The sequence below is a fragment of the Gracilinanus agilis genome, chromosome 2 (genome assembly GCF_016433145.1).
Source record: "Gracilinanus agilis isolate LMUSP501 chromosome 2, AgileGrace, whole genome shotgun sequence".
In the NCBI taxonomy this organism is placed as follows: Eukaryota; Metazoa; Chordata; class Mammalia; order Didelphimorphia; family Didelphidae; genus Gracilinanus; species Gracilinanus agilis.
In genome coordinates this window covers 322,073,502-322,093,469 of record NC_058131.1, presented here as the reverse complement: position 1 = coordinate 322,093,469, position 19,968 = coordinate 322,073,502, and the positions used below count along the sequence as shown (strand labels likewise).

General features: G+C 38.0%; 1 protein-coding gene across 1 annotated transcript in view; it reads right to left on the bottom strand.

Annotated features, from left to right (window-relative positions):
• TTLL11 (tubulin tyrosine ligase like 11) overlaps positions 1–19,968 on the bottom strand; it is a 276,026-nt gene that overhangs the window by 210,856 nt on the left and 45,202 nt on the right. Inside the window, 1 exon segment of the mRNA XM_044664257.1 lies at positions 10,675–10,808. Within this exon segment, the coding sequence (XP_044520192.1) occupies positions 10,675–10,808 (134 nt within the window).

Here is a 19,968-nt window from a genome sequence, read left to right as displayed (position 1 = left end):
GTTTGCACAATTTTTCCATTTCTTTGGTAGAAGATGGCTGACCCATTTTCATAATTTACCTCGGAAATGAATATCTGAGTCATGAATAACTCTTTTCTTGTGTGAGATTTGCAGTCTCCCTCTTAGACATCTCTACTTCAATAAGAAACTTGATTAAAATAAAAATCATTAGGAAATTTCAAAAACTAAAGAATCGAAGAAATGAAAGATAATCTTTTATTCATGGTATAAAGATTTAGGAGTCAGAAGACCTGAGTTTCATTCTCAGCTCTGCCATCGACTACATACCTGTGTGAACTTGGGCAGGTCCTAGGACCATACAAGCAGCAAAGATCAGGGTAACATCACCTAGTCTAACCACTACCTGAAATAGGAATCTGTTTTCAATCCCAGTAGAGAAGGGGTCATTGGGCCTGCCTGACAAAGAATTTGCCTCTTTCAAAGGCTGCCCATGCCATTGTTCAGTAGGAAGGAAGGAAGAGTTTCTAAATTCTGAGTTGAAATCTGCCACTCTGGAACTTCCATCCTCCATTGGGCCTACTCATGTCCTTTGTTATATTTCTTTCACTCCTCTCAGCCTCAATTTCCTTATTCACCAAAATGGTATACCTTCCCTGGATGCCTCACAGGTTGTGAAGGATCAAATGAAATGATATATTCCTTGAACCAGCAAAGCTCTAATATAAATGTTAGTTGTAACTATGTTGGTAATCACTCTGGAGAAGCAAGATTTGCCTGACCTTTAAAACCATCTATGTTCAAAGCAGCAAAATAATTCCTAAACAAATATGTAGAATCATAGAATCTCAATGAAATGGGACTTCAGAGGGCGCCACATCCCTGACAAATAACTGTCCATTCACTGCCTAAAAATTCTTCTGGTGATATAGAACTCACTACATCAAACAGCTCTGCAACCTATCAAGTTTCTTTTTATTATTCAGTCAAAATCAGACTCCCTGCACTTTTTTCCCCCTAAACCCTTACTTTCTCTCCTATTAAAAACTCTAAGATAACTAGGCAAACAAGGTTAAGTAACTTGCCTAGAGAGTTACATAGTTAGGAAGTGTCTGAGACTAGATTAGAACTTAGGTCCTCTCAACTCCAAGTCTGGCTTTCTACCCATTGAGCCACCTAACTGTCCCTACTTCTATGCACTTCTACTGATTGATCCCAGCTACATTTCCTGGGGTCAATCTATCAATCAACAAGCATTTATTAAGTTCCTGCTCTGTGCTAGCACTGTGCTAAGTGCTAGTGATATAAATAAAAAAACAAAAAACAGTTCCTAGTTCCTATCCTCAAAGAGCTTACATTCTAATGGAGAAAACAGCATATATATATATATGTATATATATATATATAGACACACACACACACACACACATATGTCAGAACATACAAGTTAAATGCATAGTAAATGGAAGGTAACCTTAGAGGGCATAGCACTAATAGCTGGTGGGACCAGGAAAGGTCTTTTAGAGGTACTACTTCAGTTGGATCTTTTTTTAAACCCTTACCTTCTGTCTTAGAATCAATATTAAGCATCTGTTCAAAACAATTGGGGTTAAGTGACTTGCCCAGGGTCACCCAGCTAGGAAGTGTCTGAGACCAGTTTTGAACCTAGAATCTCCCATCTTTAGGCTTGGCTCTTAATCCACTGAACCACCCAGCAGCCCCCAAGCCAGGGATTCATAAGAGTTGGTGGTTAATTTGGGAGAACATTCTAGACATAAGTATGTTTTTAAGGGCAAATTTGTATACTAGTTCTTTTTTTTTTTTTTTTAAATAGCTTTCTGGGGTTCAAGTCTGGTTCAAAGCTGGCCTCAGACACTTCCTAGCTGGGTGACCCTGGGCAAGTTACTTAACCCCCATTGCCTACTCCTTACTGTTCTTCTGCCTTGGAACCAATGCTTAGTATTGATTATAAGGCAGAAACTAAGGGTTTAAAAAAGAAAAAGCTTTCATTAAAGAAATTTAACCCTGGAGATATAGATATGTGGAAAAAACCCTAAGAACTTCAAGGGACTACATGTTCAGTTTGGGCTCAAAATAAATTTGACATGGCAACCACACACAAACTCTCATTCTCTCTCTCTCTCTCTCTCTCTCTCTCTCTCTCACACACACACACACACACACACACACACACACACACAAATAATATAACTTTAGGCTTCATTAAAAATAATATAATGTCCAGAATGACAGAAAGCATTATTCCCATTACTCTCTGGCCTAATCAGACCCCATCATCAATACTGTGTCCAATTCTAGATGTCACATTTTAAGTGAGATATTGATAAAGAAAGATGATCATACTTGAGAGAGTGAATTAGAAATCATGTCATGTGAAGGTCAGTTGAGAGAACTTAATATGTTTAATTTGGAAAAGAAATACCTTAATGAGAACATGATCTCTGTCTATAAATACCCAGAAGACTGTCACATGCTTACGTGGCCCCAGAGGAGAAAATTAGGCCTAAAGGGTAAAGGGGAAACTATATCGTCTAGAGCAGTGATGGGCAAACTATGGCCTGCGGGTCAGATGCGGTCCCCTGAAATGTTCTATCTGGCCCCTTGACATTATTCCTAATCTGATGTACAATGAGTAGGATACAATACAATGAAAATTTGGAAGAGTTGCCTTAGAAACAGACTGACAGGTGAGCATCTTCCTTTCTTTTGGCCCCCTCTTTAAAAAGTTTGCCCATCACTGGTCTAGAGGGAAGGATTATGGATTCTAATTAAAGAGACCCGAGTTCAAATCCTAACTCTTTTGTTGCCTATGTCGTTGTTTTTTGTTGTTTTTTTTTTAAACCCTTGTACTTCGGTGTATTGTCTCATAGGTGGAAGAGTGGTAAGGGTGGGCAATGGGGGTCAAGTGACTTGCCCAGGGTCACACAGCTGGGAAGTGGCTGAGGCTGGGTTTGAACCTGGGACTTCCCGTCTCTAGGCCTGGCTCTCACTCCACTGAGCTACCCAGCTGCCCCCTGCCTATGTCGTTTTAAGGCATTTAACCCCCCTTAGCTTCCTCTTTAAAGAAGGGGTTGAAGTAAATGGCCTCTAAGGTCCTTTCCATTTCTCAATCTATGGTCCTCTGAGCCTATTTTCTTTAAGTTACAGGGAAGTAGATATTGGCTCAACATATAGAAGAACCTCCAATAAATCACAAGACCCTAACAATGGAATAAGCCATTTTCCCAGTTAGTTTTACTAGGTAGTTCCATCACTGTGTGGCTTCAAGCAAACACTGAATGACTGTCAAAGATGTCAATTTGTCAAGGAATATGTCAATTCTTGCTTCAGATCAGGGTTAAACTAGATGGATGGTGAGGGCCCTTCTAGCCTGGGCTAAGATTCTCTGGTTCTACAGAGAAAATGGTTGGGAATGATTTTCCTAGCTTGTGTTCAGATACAGGCTACCCTAGAGATTTCCACATTATGCAAAGAAAGACAAGAGATTTCATTTGCCCAGAGGTTCCCACAGTCTTTTCTTGAACCTCAGTTCCTTAATGCAGGCAGTGCTTGGTTTCAGCCTTCATTATCTGCTACTTCACTAGCCTCGGGCATCACTGATATAAGCATTAAGGAAGAAAATGATTGATTACATGCAGATCCTTATGCAAATAAATCCGGGCAGAGGAAATTTTTGCCAACATAGTTTTTTGGTTTTTTTTTTTAAGCCTTTACCTTCCATCTTAGAATCAATTGATTCCAAAGAAGAAGAGTGGTAAGGGCTAGGCAATGAGGGTTAAAGCAACTTGTCCAGGGTCACACAGTTAGGAAGTATATGAGGTCACATTTGAATCTAGGGCTGGCTCTAAATCCACCGGACCACCCTCTTGCCCCCAACATAGTTTTAACTTGGCATGGAGCTTTCTGGAAGAAATTAGAAACAAAAGACAACCATCACAGAATCGTAAAATGTTTAGAGCTGGAACAACCTTTGAAAACAGAATATTAAAAAGTGAAAGGATATTTGGCTCACAAGAATATTAGAATATGGAACACAGATCATTAGAATTGGAAGCACCTTGCAAATCATCTATTCCAACCTGTTCAGTTAGATGGATAAGTAAACTGAGGCCAAGAAAGGGGAAGAGTGACTTGCCCAAGGTCACAAAGCTTATTATTAAGAGAATAAGAATAAGAATCCAGATTTCTTTATTTCCAGTCCAATGCTCATTCTACTTAAAATTTATGCTTCACAGAACTCCTCTTCTAAAAGGAACATGCAAACAAATTTTCCCCTCTTTCCTCCTTCACCCTTGCCAGTTAGAAGTAAACACCTCTCAAGGAACTCATAATACTTATTTTGTTCCACTTTTATGCACCTAAATTCTGGTTTCTTCTTTTCCCCACTATCCTAGTATAAAATCTGTAAAGAGAGGGAACTTATTCTTCTCTCTATCCTATACAACACCTAGAACAAAGCCATCAGCATGTCAGATTATTAAAATTGTTCATTGAATTGAACAAACTCAAGCAGGTTTCTGAACAAAGAATTGGCTTTTCAAGTTTCAGATCTCATTTTCCTCTAAACATATTGAGCTAAGCAAAAGCTTCATGTACAGTGTGATATATCTATGCAGGAGGTGAAGTTCTATTTCTGGAAGTACAGGAAACAAAATCTAAAACAGATGGAACGATGAAGCTATAGCTCTTGTGGCATCTCCCATTGGTGGCTTGGGATCAAACCATTTTCATATTTGTAGCCCCCTGAGCCCTGACCTTTACTCTTTTATACCCTTCATTATATACCTGGTATACATAATAAGCACATAATAAATACTTGAGAACATTACATTCAAACTCTCTTATTTTATAAAGAGGAATATTTAGACCCAGAGAGATATGTGACTTGCCCAGGATCCTAGGGTCACAGGCAATTTAGTGATTAAGCATCCAGCAGTAGAACCAAGCTTTTCAATTCCTAGCCCAGAGTTTCTTCTTGTAAATTGCATTGCCTCTTCTCAAAAGAAACTATTTCAAATACAAACTCTTTCACCATAATATATACTGTTTTGATAACAAAAACTGTACTTTTCTCAAATACCCAGATGGAAGACCATATGCAAAATCAATGCCAAGGATTTTTTTTTTTTTTTGCCATCTGCTAAAATTTCATCTTCTCAAAATTTTCCACTAAGAATGCTCCATGTTTATCCATGGTGCCACCTGCTGATCACATGTAGGTAGTACTTTCCCAAACTGATAGCAGGAGATTGTGAATTTCTCATTTCCTTTCCCAAAATAAATATAATACCAATTTTCTTATAGGAGAGGGAAACATCAAATCTTAAAATATTATAGGTTTCAAAATAGCCCACAATCTTTAACAAAAATCACAAAATTGAAACCTGTGCATCATTTCAAATTTTATTTTTTTTAAACCCTTACCTTCTCTCTTAGTATCAATTCTAAAATGGAAGAGTGGCAAGGTTGAGGCAATTGGGGTCAAGTGACTTGCCCAGGGCCACACAGCTAGGAAGTGTCTGAGGCCAGATTTGAACTTAGGACATCACAACTCTAGGCCTGGAGCTCTATCACTGTGCTACCTAACTGCCCCTTAAATTTATTCTTGATAGGAACAAGTAGTAGACCTGTGATTTCAGTGAAATAGGTAACTTACTGAAGAGGACACTCCTACCTGTGCAAATCAGTGCCTTCTTTGTAGTTTATAGCCAGAGAGTTACCTGGTACACTGAAAGACTGAGTGACACATAACCAATATGTGTCAGAGGTAGAACCTGAACACAGATCATTCTGGATCCAAAACTGGCTCTTCTTAGCCCTGTATCTAGTGAATGACATGGAAGAAGACAAAGAGGAACCTAAGTATGAGATTTTGCTCTGGGCCAGGGCTGGCAGAAACTCATGCCCAACTACCCAAACTATGCCATGCCATCTAATTCTTGATAGCTTCACGAAATTGCTCCAACTCATGCATGAGATGCATTGATGAGATGAAGGATTTTTTTTTGTCACAAAATAATTATACAGAGTGTTAGAAGTCAAGTCAAATCAACAAGTATTTATTAAATATTCAATATATGCCAGGCAGAAGAGCAGTAAGGGCTAGGCAAATAGGATTAAGTGACTTAACTAGGGTAACACAGCAAGGAAGTATCTGAGGACAGATTTGAACCCAGGTTCTCCCAAATCCAGGCCTGCAACTCTATCCACTGTGCTATCTAGCTGCCCCAAGCTTTATTCTACTGGGGGAAGGCAGCACAAAAAATGAAGGTGAAAAGAGGGATAGAAGCTAAAGCTTAGAAGAGACCTTACTCAAGTCAAACATCTTCACTTTACTAATGAAGAAACTGAATCCAGAGAGGCTAAGTGACTTCTTCCAAAACATACAGCAAAGGATTAACAGAACTAGGATTAGAACCCAGGGCTTCTGAATCTCTGGGCTCTTGTCTCTGAACTATGCTGCCACTCAAAGTATCATCCCCAAGCAAGAGTAATTGTAAACTCCTAAAGTTATAAGGGTCTTTAGAGATTAGGGAAGGGTTTATTCACTTTGAGGAGGAATAAGGCTTTTTCTGTGTGGCCTTAGAGCAGTGATTCCAAAAGTGGGCACCACCACCCCCTGGTGGGTGCTATAGCAATCCAGGGAAGTAGTGATGGCCACAGGTGCATTTATCTTTCCTATTAATTGCTAGTAAAATTTTTTAAAAATTCATTTCCAGGGGCACTAAGTAATATTTTTTCTGGAAAGAGGGCGGTAGGCCAAAAAAGTTTGGGAACCACTGCCTTAGAGGGTAGAACTAGAAGTCTTAGGTGGCAGTCACAGTGGGGCAGGTTTTTGTTCTATGTAAAGAAAACTTCCTAACTAGAGCAGGCAGAATATGGAGAAGACTATGCCTTGATGGGTAGTGAACTCTCCATCCCTGAAAATCTTCAAATACAGGCTGAATTATCATTTAGCTTATTTGGAGATTATTCTCTTTTTTTGGAAAATTTTATTTAATCGATTAATTTAGAATATTTTTCCATGGTTACAAGATTCATGTTCTTTCCCTCCTCTCTCCCCACTCCCCTCCCATAGTCAACAAGCAATTCTATTGGGTTTTACATGTGTCACTGATCAAACCCTATTTCCATATTATTGATATTTGCAGTAGGGTAATCATTTAGAGTCTGCATCCTCAATCATATCCCCATCAACCCACGTGGTCAAGCAGTTGTTTTTCTTCTGTGTTTCTACTCTCAGCATTCTTCCTCTGAATATGGATAGTGTTCTTTCTCATAAGTCCCTCAGAGTTTAGACCAGTTATTCTGACTTACAAGTTGACTGTTCTTTCCATTATACAAATGTAAAACTATGACAGTCACTTTCAGACCTTTTTATATAAAATTCATTTTAATATAATTCAACAAACATTTATGAAGCACTCACTATATGCAAAGACCCTGAAGTAGATCCTGGGAATGAAAGAAAAAATATGACCTATTCTTTGCCCTCAAGGAATTTGACTGGGTGGGATACAATACATACACAAATAACTAAGAGGATATAAAAGAATAAGATAGAGACAAAGGAGTGCCTAGGCAAAGTCCTCAAGAACATCCAATGGAAAGGAGTTAAATAACACTTCATGGAGAAAGTGTATTACTTGATTTAAGCAGAAAAAAAAAAAACGATTTCAACAAGTGGAGATGGAGGCAGGAAGGTAGGAAAGAAAATCCATTCTAGATATGGAGGTGGGAGGCAGGGATAGATGAGATCAAGGAACAAGCAAGCAGCATTCTGGTTTGACTGGACCATAAAGTGTTTATGTTCATTAGAAGTCGTCCTTTACTACCTCTAAGATCACTATTGTTGTAGAAAGCATTTTGGGTTTGAATTAGGTTTGTATCCTTGGCTAGACCTTCATCTAGGTCACACCTGGCTTGGGTGTCCCCAAGACACTATTGTAGACCCTCTTCTCTTGTTACTTTACATTACTTCATGTGGTGGTCTCATCAGCTCCCATGAATTGTCATCTCTAAATAGTGAGTTCAAAGATCTATGTATCCTGCCCTGACTCCTCTCCTGACCTCCTGTCACATATCTTCAACTACCTATTAGCCATCTTGAACTGGATGCCTCACAGACATCTTAAACTCAACATGTCTAAAATTGAACTCATTTTTCTCTCTAAACCTCTTATGTTTCTCTTAACTTCCTTATTATTATTGAAGGTACTACCATTCTTCCAGTCACTCAGGCCTAGATGTCATGCTAACTTACCTCTCCCATATCCAATTAACTGTCAAATATATATATATTACACACACACACATATTCCTTTCTCTCCTCTGTCTAGTTGATCTTCCTGCCTCAAATCTCTTCCCACTCCAGTCCATCCTGCACTCAGCTGTCAAACTAATCTTCATAAGTCATAGGTTGGACCATGACTCCAACCCAAACCCCTATTAAATCAACTCTTGTGGCTCCCTAATGCCTCCAGGATCAAATATTAAATTCTCTGCTTGACTTCAAAAGTCCTTCATAACCCTGCCCCTTCCTAACTTTCCAATACAATATCTATACTCCCTTTATCCCCACCACCACTTCCCAAGCACTCTGCATTCAGTGACCCTGGCCTGTTTGTTGTTCCTCCAATAAGAGACACTCCAATCTGTTCCTTGAGTGTCTCTCCTGGGACTAGGCATTTTTCACTGACTATCTCCCAGACCTGGAATCTCTCCCTCCCTATCTCTTGCTCTGGCTTCTCTGCCATCTTTCAAGTCATGGCTAAAATCCTTCCTTCTACAAGAAGCCTGTCCCAGTCTTTAATAGTAATGTCTTTCTTTGAAATCTCCAATTTGTCCTGCATCTATCTTCTTTGTACATAGTTGCTTACATGTTGGCTCCCTCATCAATTATATTGCATGTTTGAGAGCAGGGACTGGTCTTTGCATTCTTTGTTTTCCTAGCATATGCTTCACAAAGGCTGTTTAATTAGATACTAGTTGCGATATTAGCTTGGTCTATTGTGGAAATATGCAAAGGTTAGTCAGTTAATACTGAGGCTTTTCTATTGGCTCAACAGAAAAAAATTATACAGACAAGAATGTACTGAGACCTGATACCATTAAGGCAATAAGTGTACCAAATAGCAAAGCAAGCAGGAGGAGGAAGTTGAATGTTTTCATGGAAAAGTCAAAGAAACTTGGCACAGTGGAAAACTTTCCTATGATAATGAACATTTCTTAGCCAACTATATATGATATAATAACATAATTATATTATAGTTTAAATTTTATCATTTTACAGATAGGAAATTTCATGTGTTCTAGACACAGAATTTTAAGACAGAATTTCAGAGCTAGGAAGGACTTTCAGACATTAAAACACAGACTATTAGAAAATGTCACAGCTGGAAAGAACTTTAGAATACAGAATTTTAGAACACAATCATAGAATGGCAGAACTGGAAGGAACCTTACAACACAAATTGCTAGAACACAGAATTATAGAATTTTAAAGATGAGAAGAAGCTTAGGAAAAATTTACTTCAAATATCTTATTATAATACTCTTTTTGATGAAAGAACTAAAAACCAAAAAAATAACTTTTCCAAGGTCCAGGGTCACTTTGTGGCCAAGTCAGGACTGGACTACAGTTCTAGTACATCTTGTTTGCTATCTCCCATATAGCATAACTTTATTTGGAACCATCTCCAGATGTGTCTCCCTTCCTTCAAGTAGGGTAATAGAATTCAAGGAGGAGAAATTTATTGAGGTCATCTCATTTAGTCTTTTTATTTTACAGATGAGAAACTTCTAACATTCAGAGAAATTAAATTACTTGACCAAGGTTTATGACAGAACTGGGATTTGAATGCAAGTCAAATGACTCTCCTGTCTCCTTTCAATCTTGAGATTATATGATCCAAATAATGCAGTAGAGCACAGTGGGAAGTGCAATGGAGTCAGCAGACATGGAAGTGACTTTACTTTGATTACACTAAGCTTAGGAAACTCATAGAACTTCTCTGAGACTCAGTTTCCCCTTCTGTAAAATGGGGATAATACTTGAACTAACTACCTCACAAGAGCATATGAAGAAAACTTCATTGTAACCTATAAGGCCCTAAAGAGGGGTAAGTTGTGAATTGTAATTATACTAACATAGGCTGGCACTTATATAACTCTTTAAAATCTACCAAATACTTTTTATCTACCACTCATGCTAATCTCACAGCAACTCTATAAATCAGACACTATGGATATCCCCATGAAGAAATTGAAGCTGAGAGACATTAAATGATTTGCTTAATTAAAGTCACACAGCTACTAAGTATTAGAGATAGAATTTGAACTCTAGTCTAATTAATTGGAAGATCAGTGCTCATGTTCAAATTTGTGTTGTATTTAACTTGATGCACCGTAATCCTGTTACTAAATTATAAGCTTGTTGAGGGTATGGGGCAGGACTGTTCATTCTTGTATCTCCTCTATTTCTCAGCACAATGCGTTTCACATACAGATACATATATACATACATATGTGGCATGTACTAAATAAAGATTTATTGGATGAATTGTCTGTTGAATGAATATATGCAAAGAGGATTTTGGAGCAATAACTCATATTAAAACAACTGGGACTAAAATTGTCAAACATCAATCTAGGTTGTGACTTTTAACTTTAGACTGTCCTCAGAATGGGATCTACCTGAGCAACAAAGAGTTGGAATTCATCAGGCAAAATCCAAGAGCGAGGATAGAAGTTGTACTCCTCAGGAAAGAGATCTTGCATGATTCTCACAGCTCGGCTCAGAGTAATTTTCCGCACCATTTCTGTCATTCCTGGTAGGAGAATAAAGGAGGAAAGAGGGCATTGGAAATGTAGCACTTTGGGACTTCTACAATGTCATAGAATCTTAGACCTGAGAACATAGAATATTAAAACATGCAATCTACAGTTTTTTTATATATGTCAGTGTTCTGTGACTTACCCTATTAAGTTCTCCACCCAACATGTTTTCTTTTTTTAAAAATTCTCACCTTCCATCTTAGAATCTATTAATACTATGTATTAATACTATGCCCACCAACATTATTTTTCAAATAGAGTTAAGAAAATATCAAATTTGATGATAACATTGCTTACAAAGACTAAGTAAGTCATGGAAAACTAAAGAAAATAAAAGTACCTTTCTCATCTCATAAAAATTAATAGCTAATGGGAACATCAAGGTGGCTTAGTGGATTGAAAGTCAGGCCTAGGGATATAAGGTCCTAGGTACAAATATGGTCTTAAATACTTCCTAGCTTTGTCACTCTGGTCAAGTCATTTAACACCCATTGCCTAGCCCTTACCATTCTTCTTCCTTGGAACCAATATGTAATATTGATTCTAAGACAGAAGGTAAGAGTTTTTTTTAAATGTCTAATGTTAAAGCAAGATTTGTACTTAGCTCTGTAATCATCCAACTACTAGAATGAAGAGTTTCATTTATTTATTTTGACAAGCATTTATTAAGCACTTACACTCTGCAGGCACTACACTAAACACTGGAAATACAAAGACAAAAATAAAACAGTCCCTTTACTCGAAAGTTTAAATTCTATTGGAAATAATGAGAATATTAAAAATTTAGCACAAATTGCTGTAAGGAGGGTGCTAGCAACTGGTGGGCTCAGAATGAGCCTCAAGTAGGATGTGGCATTTGAGTCAAGCTTTGAAGTAAGCCAGAAGAGCTGAGCTGCAGCCATAAGGAGGAGGGTATTATGGACAAAAGTACAGAGACAGGAGATGGAATAGTGTGTATAGAGAGTGCCAAATAGGCTAGTTTGACTGGAACATAGAAAATAATGTTTAATAAGCCTGGAAAGGGAGGCTAGTGCCAGGATGCAAAGGGTTTGGAAAGCCAAAAACAGGACTTGAATATCCTAGAAGCAAAATGAAGATCCTGGAGTTGCATGAAGTGCATGGTCAGATCTATGCTTTTAAGAATATCAATTTGAGGGGAAGCTAGGTGATTTGGTGGATAGAGAGCTAGACCTGAAGATGGGAGATCCTGGTTTCAAATCTGGCCTCAGACTCTTCCTAGATATGGGTCCCTGGGACAATTTCTTAACCCCAAGTGCCTATCCCTTACCATGCTACTGCCTTAGAACCAATATTTAGTATGGATTCTAAGACAGAAGGTACGGAAAAAAAAAAAAGAATATCAATTTGGAAGCTATGTGGAGAATGGATTGATGAAAAGAGAGTCTGGAGGCAGGGGGACCAATTAGGATACTACTGCAATAGTCCAGGCAAGACATGACAAGGGGCTGAGCTAGGACAGTAGCTGTATGAGTGGAGAGAATAAAGTGGATAGGAGATATATTGTAAAGGTAGAGTCAACAAGACTAACTATTGTGGGATGAGGAAGAATGAAGAGTTGAGGGTGATTCCAAGTATATAAGGGGTGTCCTTAATAGGAATAGAGAGACTTTGAAGGGTTTGAGGAAAGAGAAAATGAGTTGTTTGGAAATGTTAAATTCAAAATGCCCATAGGATTATTCAGTTGGAGACAAATAAATGTAAAAGTATTTATTATGTGCTTATTATGAATACTAAGTACTGTGATAAATGTTAAGGAACTAAAAAGAATGCAATTCTTGTTCTCAAGGAGCTAACATTATCATTGAGGGAGATGACCTATACAGAGGAGAAGGAAGGGAGGTCCTAAAGGTTCAGTGGCAGAGTGAACAGCAAGGCCCAGCAGTATTTAGGATACATGAGCACTTACCACCATTCACCACCCACCAGGGGTGAAAAATGTAAGGAAGCAGTTCGCCACCATTGGTAAGAGTTGGGGATATAACTAAGGGTTAGATTTCTAAAATTATCTACCTTGGACTAAAATCTACACCTCCCTCCCCCAATATCTCTACCCACTGAGTTTTCAAATACCAAATCCCTCAAGAAATCTTCCCTGATTTCCCTCAATCAAAAATGATATTTCCCTTCTTTTGACCATAAGTAACACTTCATTTATATCACTCTTGTGCATTTATCATGCCCTGTTATTATATTTGGTTTGTCTATGTCCTATATCCCTTAACATACTATAAGCTGGGACTCATAGGATGGCTTAAACTGTGATTTACTCATTTTTGTATTTTTTCCAATACCTAGGACAGTGTTTTGCACATAACTCATGCTTAATAAACAGTCACTGAATTGAAAGTAATAACTATTCATAGAACATAGCTATTTAAGTAACTTGCATTAATTGCATTTCCTGAGTTAGTACTGGAAATACTAAATGGCATATAAGATACACTAACCTATTTTGAATAATTCCATCTTGTATCTTAGATGGGATATGGGAAAATATTGTGAACAAAATGTGTGACCAAAAAGAACTTTATAGACTCAGAGTTATTTCAAAAGATAATTAAATTTAAAAGGTAAATTCACCTAAGCAAGTCAGGATTGTCATAAATTCCAAATAGAGTCTACATTAAATTTTTCCTAGACTTATTAGACAAAGAAGAAATATAGAATAAAATAACAGGAATAAGGACTAGATTTATGACTTCATTTGTATAGGAAACTTTCTAGGAAAGGAAACTCCCTCACATTGATTCTTGGCAATTTATTCTGAATAGAGTGGAGTTGAGAGGACCTGGGTTCAAATCTGACCTCAGATACTTCCTAGAATGTGTGACACTGGGCATGTCACTTAATCCAATTTGCTTAGTCCTTTGTCCACTCTTCTGTCTTAGAATTGTTAGGAAGAAAGGGATGAAAGAAGGGAGGAAGGGAGAGAGGACAAAAGGGAGGGACAAACAAATGAATGAACAAACAAAAGAACTTAGCCAGGCCCATAAAGCCAGTGTAGGCCACAGGTGGGACTTAAACATTAACTTACCTCATTTTGATGCTAGTCCTCTAGCCATTAAGCCACAATGCCTCTACAGAAAGGATTAACATTAACATAAGATGTATAGAGTGATTTAGACAATTTATTTTATTCAATCCCCACAAGGATCCTGTGATATAAATATACAATATAACATTATTCTTATGTAACAAATAAGGAAACTAAGTTTCAGAGAGATTACGTGACTGTCCATCATTTTTTTTTTTAATTCTTACCTTCTGTCTTTCAGTTCCAAGGCAGAAGAGTGGTAAGAGCCAGGCAACTGAGGTTAAGTGACCTGCCCAGCATTATACAGCTAGGAAGTGTCTGAGATCAGATTTGAACCCAGGTTTTCCTGTCACCAGGTCTGGTGCTCTATCTACTGAGCCACCTAACTGCCTCTGTGACTACCCATCATTGAAAAACTACTAAGTGTGGGACCTGGTACTAGATCCAGGCCTCTCTCTCGACTCCAAATCCAACATTCTTTCCATTACAGTATGCTGCCATGTTGGAAATGTGAACAAAGTCTTATAATATAAATCAGAAGTTTAGAGTGGAAATGACATCATAGATGTCATAGAGATCATCAATTCCAATCATCTCTCTTTATAGATGAGGAAACTAAGGTCCACAGAGTTGAAATTATTTGCCCAAAAGTCACACAATTAGTTTCTAAGCCCTGGGAACAAAGAGTGAATTAAGTGGATAAAGTTTTTAACATATGGAACTTCTTGACTTATGTAGCATAACAAACCAAAGCAATCAATCTGAAGAGCAAAGATTAATTCTTAGCTCTTGTTTAGAAGACATTTCAAAATGATTAAGTAAAAAATCAAGGAGCTTAAAAAGATAGGATGGCTATAATAAGCTGAACTCTTAGCATGAATTCTTCAATAACTCACTGAGGACACTATATTGAGATTTTGTAAGAGGCTAGAGTCCAGGTCAGTGGACAACTACTTCCATTTCCCTCCCAATTAAAACAAAAATTTCAAGAAACAACAGACAGTTTCAGGAGCTCAAAAGAGGGCACTGTTAAGAGTGAATTAAACAAAATTAAAGTTCTGTGGTCAGTTTGTCCCATTGAGCCACCTTGCCAGTTTAATTTATGATTCCCAACTTGATGTTCTGTTAAAAATCTCAAAATCCTTTTTTGGCTAATAGCAGTATAATAATGATCCAACATTATATCATGAATGAAAGAGATATAGAATCAGAATATTAGAACTGGGAGGATTTTATTAGCAGATAGTCTAAGCTCCTCTGTTTACAGATGATAAAACTGAGGCTAGGAGAGGTTGTGATCTTTCTAGCTAGAATAAACTAAAAATTCAACAAAAATTAATAATGATGGTAATAATAATAAAATTTGTATATACTTTAAGGTTCACAAAACACTTTATAGATATTTTCTTGTTTGATCCTGTTGTGAGGAAGTTTACTTAATTATTATTTAGGAGATCTAGCAAGCAGGGCTGGAGAATTCTAAATGGAATGAGGAAGCAGGAAGCGTGGCCTCTCTCTCTGAGATGGACTTCATGGTGGTTGGGACAAGTTGCAACTGATCCTGGGAGACCTCAGAGGAAAAGGAGTTTGCACTCAGATTTCCTGATATCCACAGAAGGAAGACTGTCATCTACTTGTGGGAGATTTTTGGTAGAAACTATTAATTCCAACCTGAGTTGCAAGTTAACTTGGGTTGGGTTAGCTCCCAGAATCTACCCACCTGAAAGAGTACAGCTAGTGGTCCTGGAAGAGCTGCAGCATGGATGGAGTGGGTCAGGATACCCACCTTCAGTCCTGCTATTCTTTGGGCCCTGTCCTGCTTTAGGTCTCAGTTCAGTGTAGATAAGTCCCTCCCCTGTCCCTGTGGTTTGCCCATAGTCTGGAAGTATAGAAATCCCTATTCCTATCCTTTAGACCATAGTTCCCTTAATTAAATTTGTTACAAACCCACTTGTCATTTGCTTGCTGGTTTTCACAGGCCCCTTGTCTATGTGGAGCAGGGTGACAGGCCTAACTGTCACTTCTGTCAACAGACATTTTTCCTTAACAGTTAAACCCAGTTTCCCTAACTTGTTAAGTCCCCATCTTTTGTCATTCCTTTCTCCTGCACACCCTTCTGAACCCACATATAATATTTAAGTTATCTCCCCTGGTTTTCCCCATAAGAATCCTCACAAGCCAGTAAGATTGCTAATAAGATGTTATTGTCTCTACAGATGAGAGAAATGAGGCTCAAAAAACTGAATGATTTAAACTTGAATCTTTCCTGACCAGCACTCTTTCCATTATGTCAATAGCCACTCTAAGTATTTGCTAGGTACAAGACACTAGGGGAAAAGATACATCTGTTGCTCTCAAATAAATTGTGATCTTATCAGGGAAAAATATGTATGTAAATCACTATGACAAAAAAAGAGAATGGGATATCAAAAGCTGAAGTTTGTATATCACTGTCAAGTTTGCAAAGCACCTTACATAAACTATTTTGTTTGACTCATACAATAAATAGCTGGGTACTATATTTGACCATAAGGAAAATTTGATCAATATAGAAAATAAATTAAAGGACTCAGAAAAGTTAAGTGACTTGCTCTTAACCTCACAGCTACTGGCAGTCAGGTAGAAAAGTTTCAAGATTTAGAATTTAGAGGTCCTGGGTTAAAATCCTTATACTTACTACCCATATAAAACTTCACTTATCCTTTTCTAAGGGCTCAGTTTCCTTATCTTTCAAATGACAAGCTTGGAATAATGACCTCTAAGGTCCCTTCAAACTAATCCCTGCCCTTCTGTTTTAAAGAATTGCACATTTCTTTTATCTTATAGTTTTTTTATCTTTTCATATTTCCCTGTGCCTTATTTCTATCAAGCATATTCTTTATTCATGACTTCCAATCTATCTGTTCTATCATTCTAATCCAAACCACATCCTTTTTTTTTTTTTTAAACCCTTGTACTTCGGTGTATTGTCTCATAGGTGGAAGATTGGTAAGGGTGGGCAATGGGGGTCAAGTGACTTGCCCAGGGTCACACAGCTGGGAAGGGGCTGAGGCCGGGTTTGAACCTAGGACTTCCTGTCTCTAGGCCTGTAAACCACATCTTTTGGGATAGTATACTCTAGTCTCTTCTCAGGCTCAAGCCTTTATTGAGTTAATTCAACTCTACACTATCTTCTACTCTTGAATCCTTTGTTCTTGTCCTATTGCTTATCACACCTTACCAAACCCCAACCCTGATTTACTTCTCCTCTCAGGCTCCTTTACTGCTAAACAGAACAGTAAAAAGTAACAAAAGCAGGCTGGCTGGGTCCTCTGAAAATTTATGCTAACTAATCTCAACTGGGCCCTTTATGTAACAAAGCATATATAAGCATCTCTAAATAACTGCCTATCCCACTACCAAAGTAGCTGTTCCAAATCTCTTCTCTCAAGTCTCTCACACCTCTCCCTACTCCAGCCCCCTCAGTTAGGCCTTGCCTCCCGATGGTCTTTGGTGTTGGCAAACCTATGGTGCACGTGCCCAAGGGGGCTACTCCCTTCCCCCTCTCCACGCATGTCTGAGGATGTTTCTCACATCCCTCTGCCCAGCAGCTCAATGGGAGCACTCCTTCCCTCTCCTGTCTGGGGTAAAGCAGGGGAGTCACATGCAGCATGAGGGTTGCAGTTTGGGCACTTGGTCTCTAAAAGGTTCACTATCACTGGTCTAGGCTGAGGACTTCATCTCTTTACTGGAAAAAATATGAGGCCAAATGAAAGTGCTCTTCTCACTTCTTCATCTTACACTCCTCTGACATCTCTTTCTTCATTATCTTCTCTGTCACTCTAGTCTTTGATTAACTATCCCTTTTCTTTACCAATTCCAGCCACCCTATAAGTACCCTAGATTTCTATCTGTTCTTTGTTTTCTAGCAGATTACCCCATTTTATCATTCTCTCTCTCTCTCACATTGTATCTGTTCCTATTGACTTACTGGTTCCTTCCTTCCACCAATTCATTCAAATTTCCCCATCACTAAAAGCCTCATTAGATCCTACCATGCCCTCTGACTATTTTCTTATTATCTCTCCTCTGCAGTCTCAGCTAAAGTCATAAAAAAGGCCATCTAGAATTGGTGCCTCCACTTCCTCTTCTCTCATTCTCTTCTAAACCCTCTTTAATCTGACTTCTAATTTCATTATTCAGCTGACACTATTTTCTCCCAAGTTACCAGAGATCTTTTAAAAGTCAAATCTAATAGTCTTTTCTCAACCTCTTTGTAGCATCTGACACTATCAATAATTTTTTCTGATTTTTTTAAAATCACTGCTCTGCCTTGCTTCTTTTACCTGTCTGACTGCTACTTCTCGGCCCTCTCTGCTTGATCTTCATGTAACTTCCACTAACTGTAGGTGCCCCCACCAAAGTTCTGTCTTAGGTCTTCTTTTTCTTCATACTCTCATTTACTGATCTTAACAGCTCTCACAAATTCTATTATCATCTCTATACAGATGATTCCAAAATTTTCCTTGTCTAGCTCTAATCTGCCTTCTAAGTTCTTGTCCCACAATACCAACTGACTTACTGGACGTTTCAAACTGGATATCTCCATAGACAAATTAAGCTCAATATGTCTAGAAAATAAAATCTCTTTTCCCCCAAATTCATTCCTTTTCTAAACTTCCCTACCACTGTTGTCAAGGGTACTTCTTTCCTTTTAGTCAACTAAAATCACAATATTAATGTTTTCCCTGATTCCACCAGTTACCAATCTTGTAATTTCTTCCTCTAGAATAGGGATTCTTAATCTGAGATATGTAGACCTATTTTTTAATAATCTACTAAATACCCATAAATTGGTTTTCTTTGTATTTCTATATGTTTTCTTCATTTAAAAGCATTATTCTGGGGGCAGCTGGGTGGCTCAGTGGATTGAGAGCCAGGCCTAGAGACAGGAAGTCCTAGGTTCAAATCTGACCTCAGATACTTCCTAGCTGTGTGACCCTGGGCAAGTCACTTCACCCCCATTGCCTATCCCTTACTGCTCTTCTGCCTTGGACTCAATAAACAGTATTGATTCTAAGACGGAAGGTAAGGGGTTAAAACAAACAAACAAATAAATAAATAAATGGAAGCATTATTCTGAGAAGGGAACCGCAGGTAACATCAGATTGTCAGAGGGGATCCATAACACAAAAAAGATTATGAACCTCTATTTTAGAATATCTCTTTCACCCATTCCCTTCTCTTCACTCACAGACATCATTTTAGTTCAGGCCTTCATCAGCTAGCCTCCTAATTAAGTTGCCTCCCTTAAGTCTCTTCTCACTCCTATCCATCTTTTCCATACCTGGCAAAGTGATCAACCTAATATGCATAAGTCTGACCATGTTACTTCTCTGCTCAATAGATTCGATAGCTTTCCATCACCTCAAGGATCAAATATAAATCCCTTAGTTTGACATTTAACATTCTTGTTAACCTGGCCTTTCCTATCTTTTAACCCATTATTCCATTCTATTCCAATCATACGATAGTCCTTTTCTATTCTTCATATACAGCATTCCATCTTCCATCTCCTATCTATATATGCCTTTACTCTGCTTGTCCCCCATTCCTAGAATGTGTTCCTTCCTAACCTCTACCTTGTAGAATCCCTGGTTTCTTTTAAGACTCAGTTCAAGTACCATCTTTTCTAGGGGTGCTTTTTTAGTATACCCATCATACCCCCAGCATCTTATCTTATCTTCCATCTTTGGATGAACCTATATATGTGTGTATTTGTATGTGTGTGTGCAAATATTTTCATGTGTATGTATATACCTGGTACTTAACACAATATCTAGTAGGAGAAACAACAAATTATTGATCAATTAGTCCTTTGACTTTTATATCCTTTATGTTCACAGTAAAATTATGCCAATACCATTCATCTTTTTATGTTTTTGAGCTTCTGATCTATGAAAGCTTATGTTTGTATCCTAATTCTATTAAGTCCATTTCTTTTCCAAGATAGAATTCATCAATGAATTTCATTTAAGAATCCACAAGTTTGAGTTTAGAAACCTGCCATGTTTTTGTTGATACACCTAAGAAACCTCTTTAAGAATAGCAATGCAAGT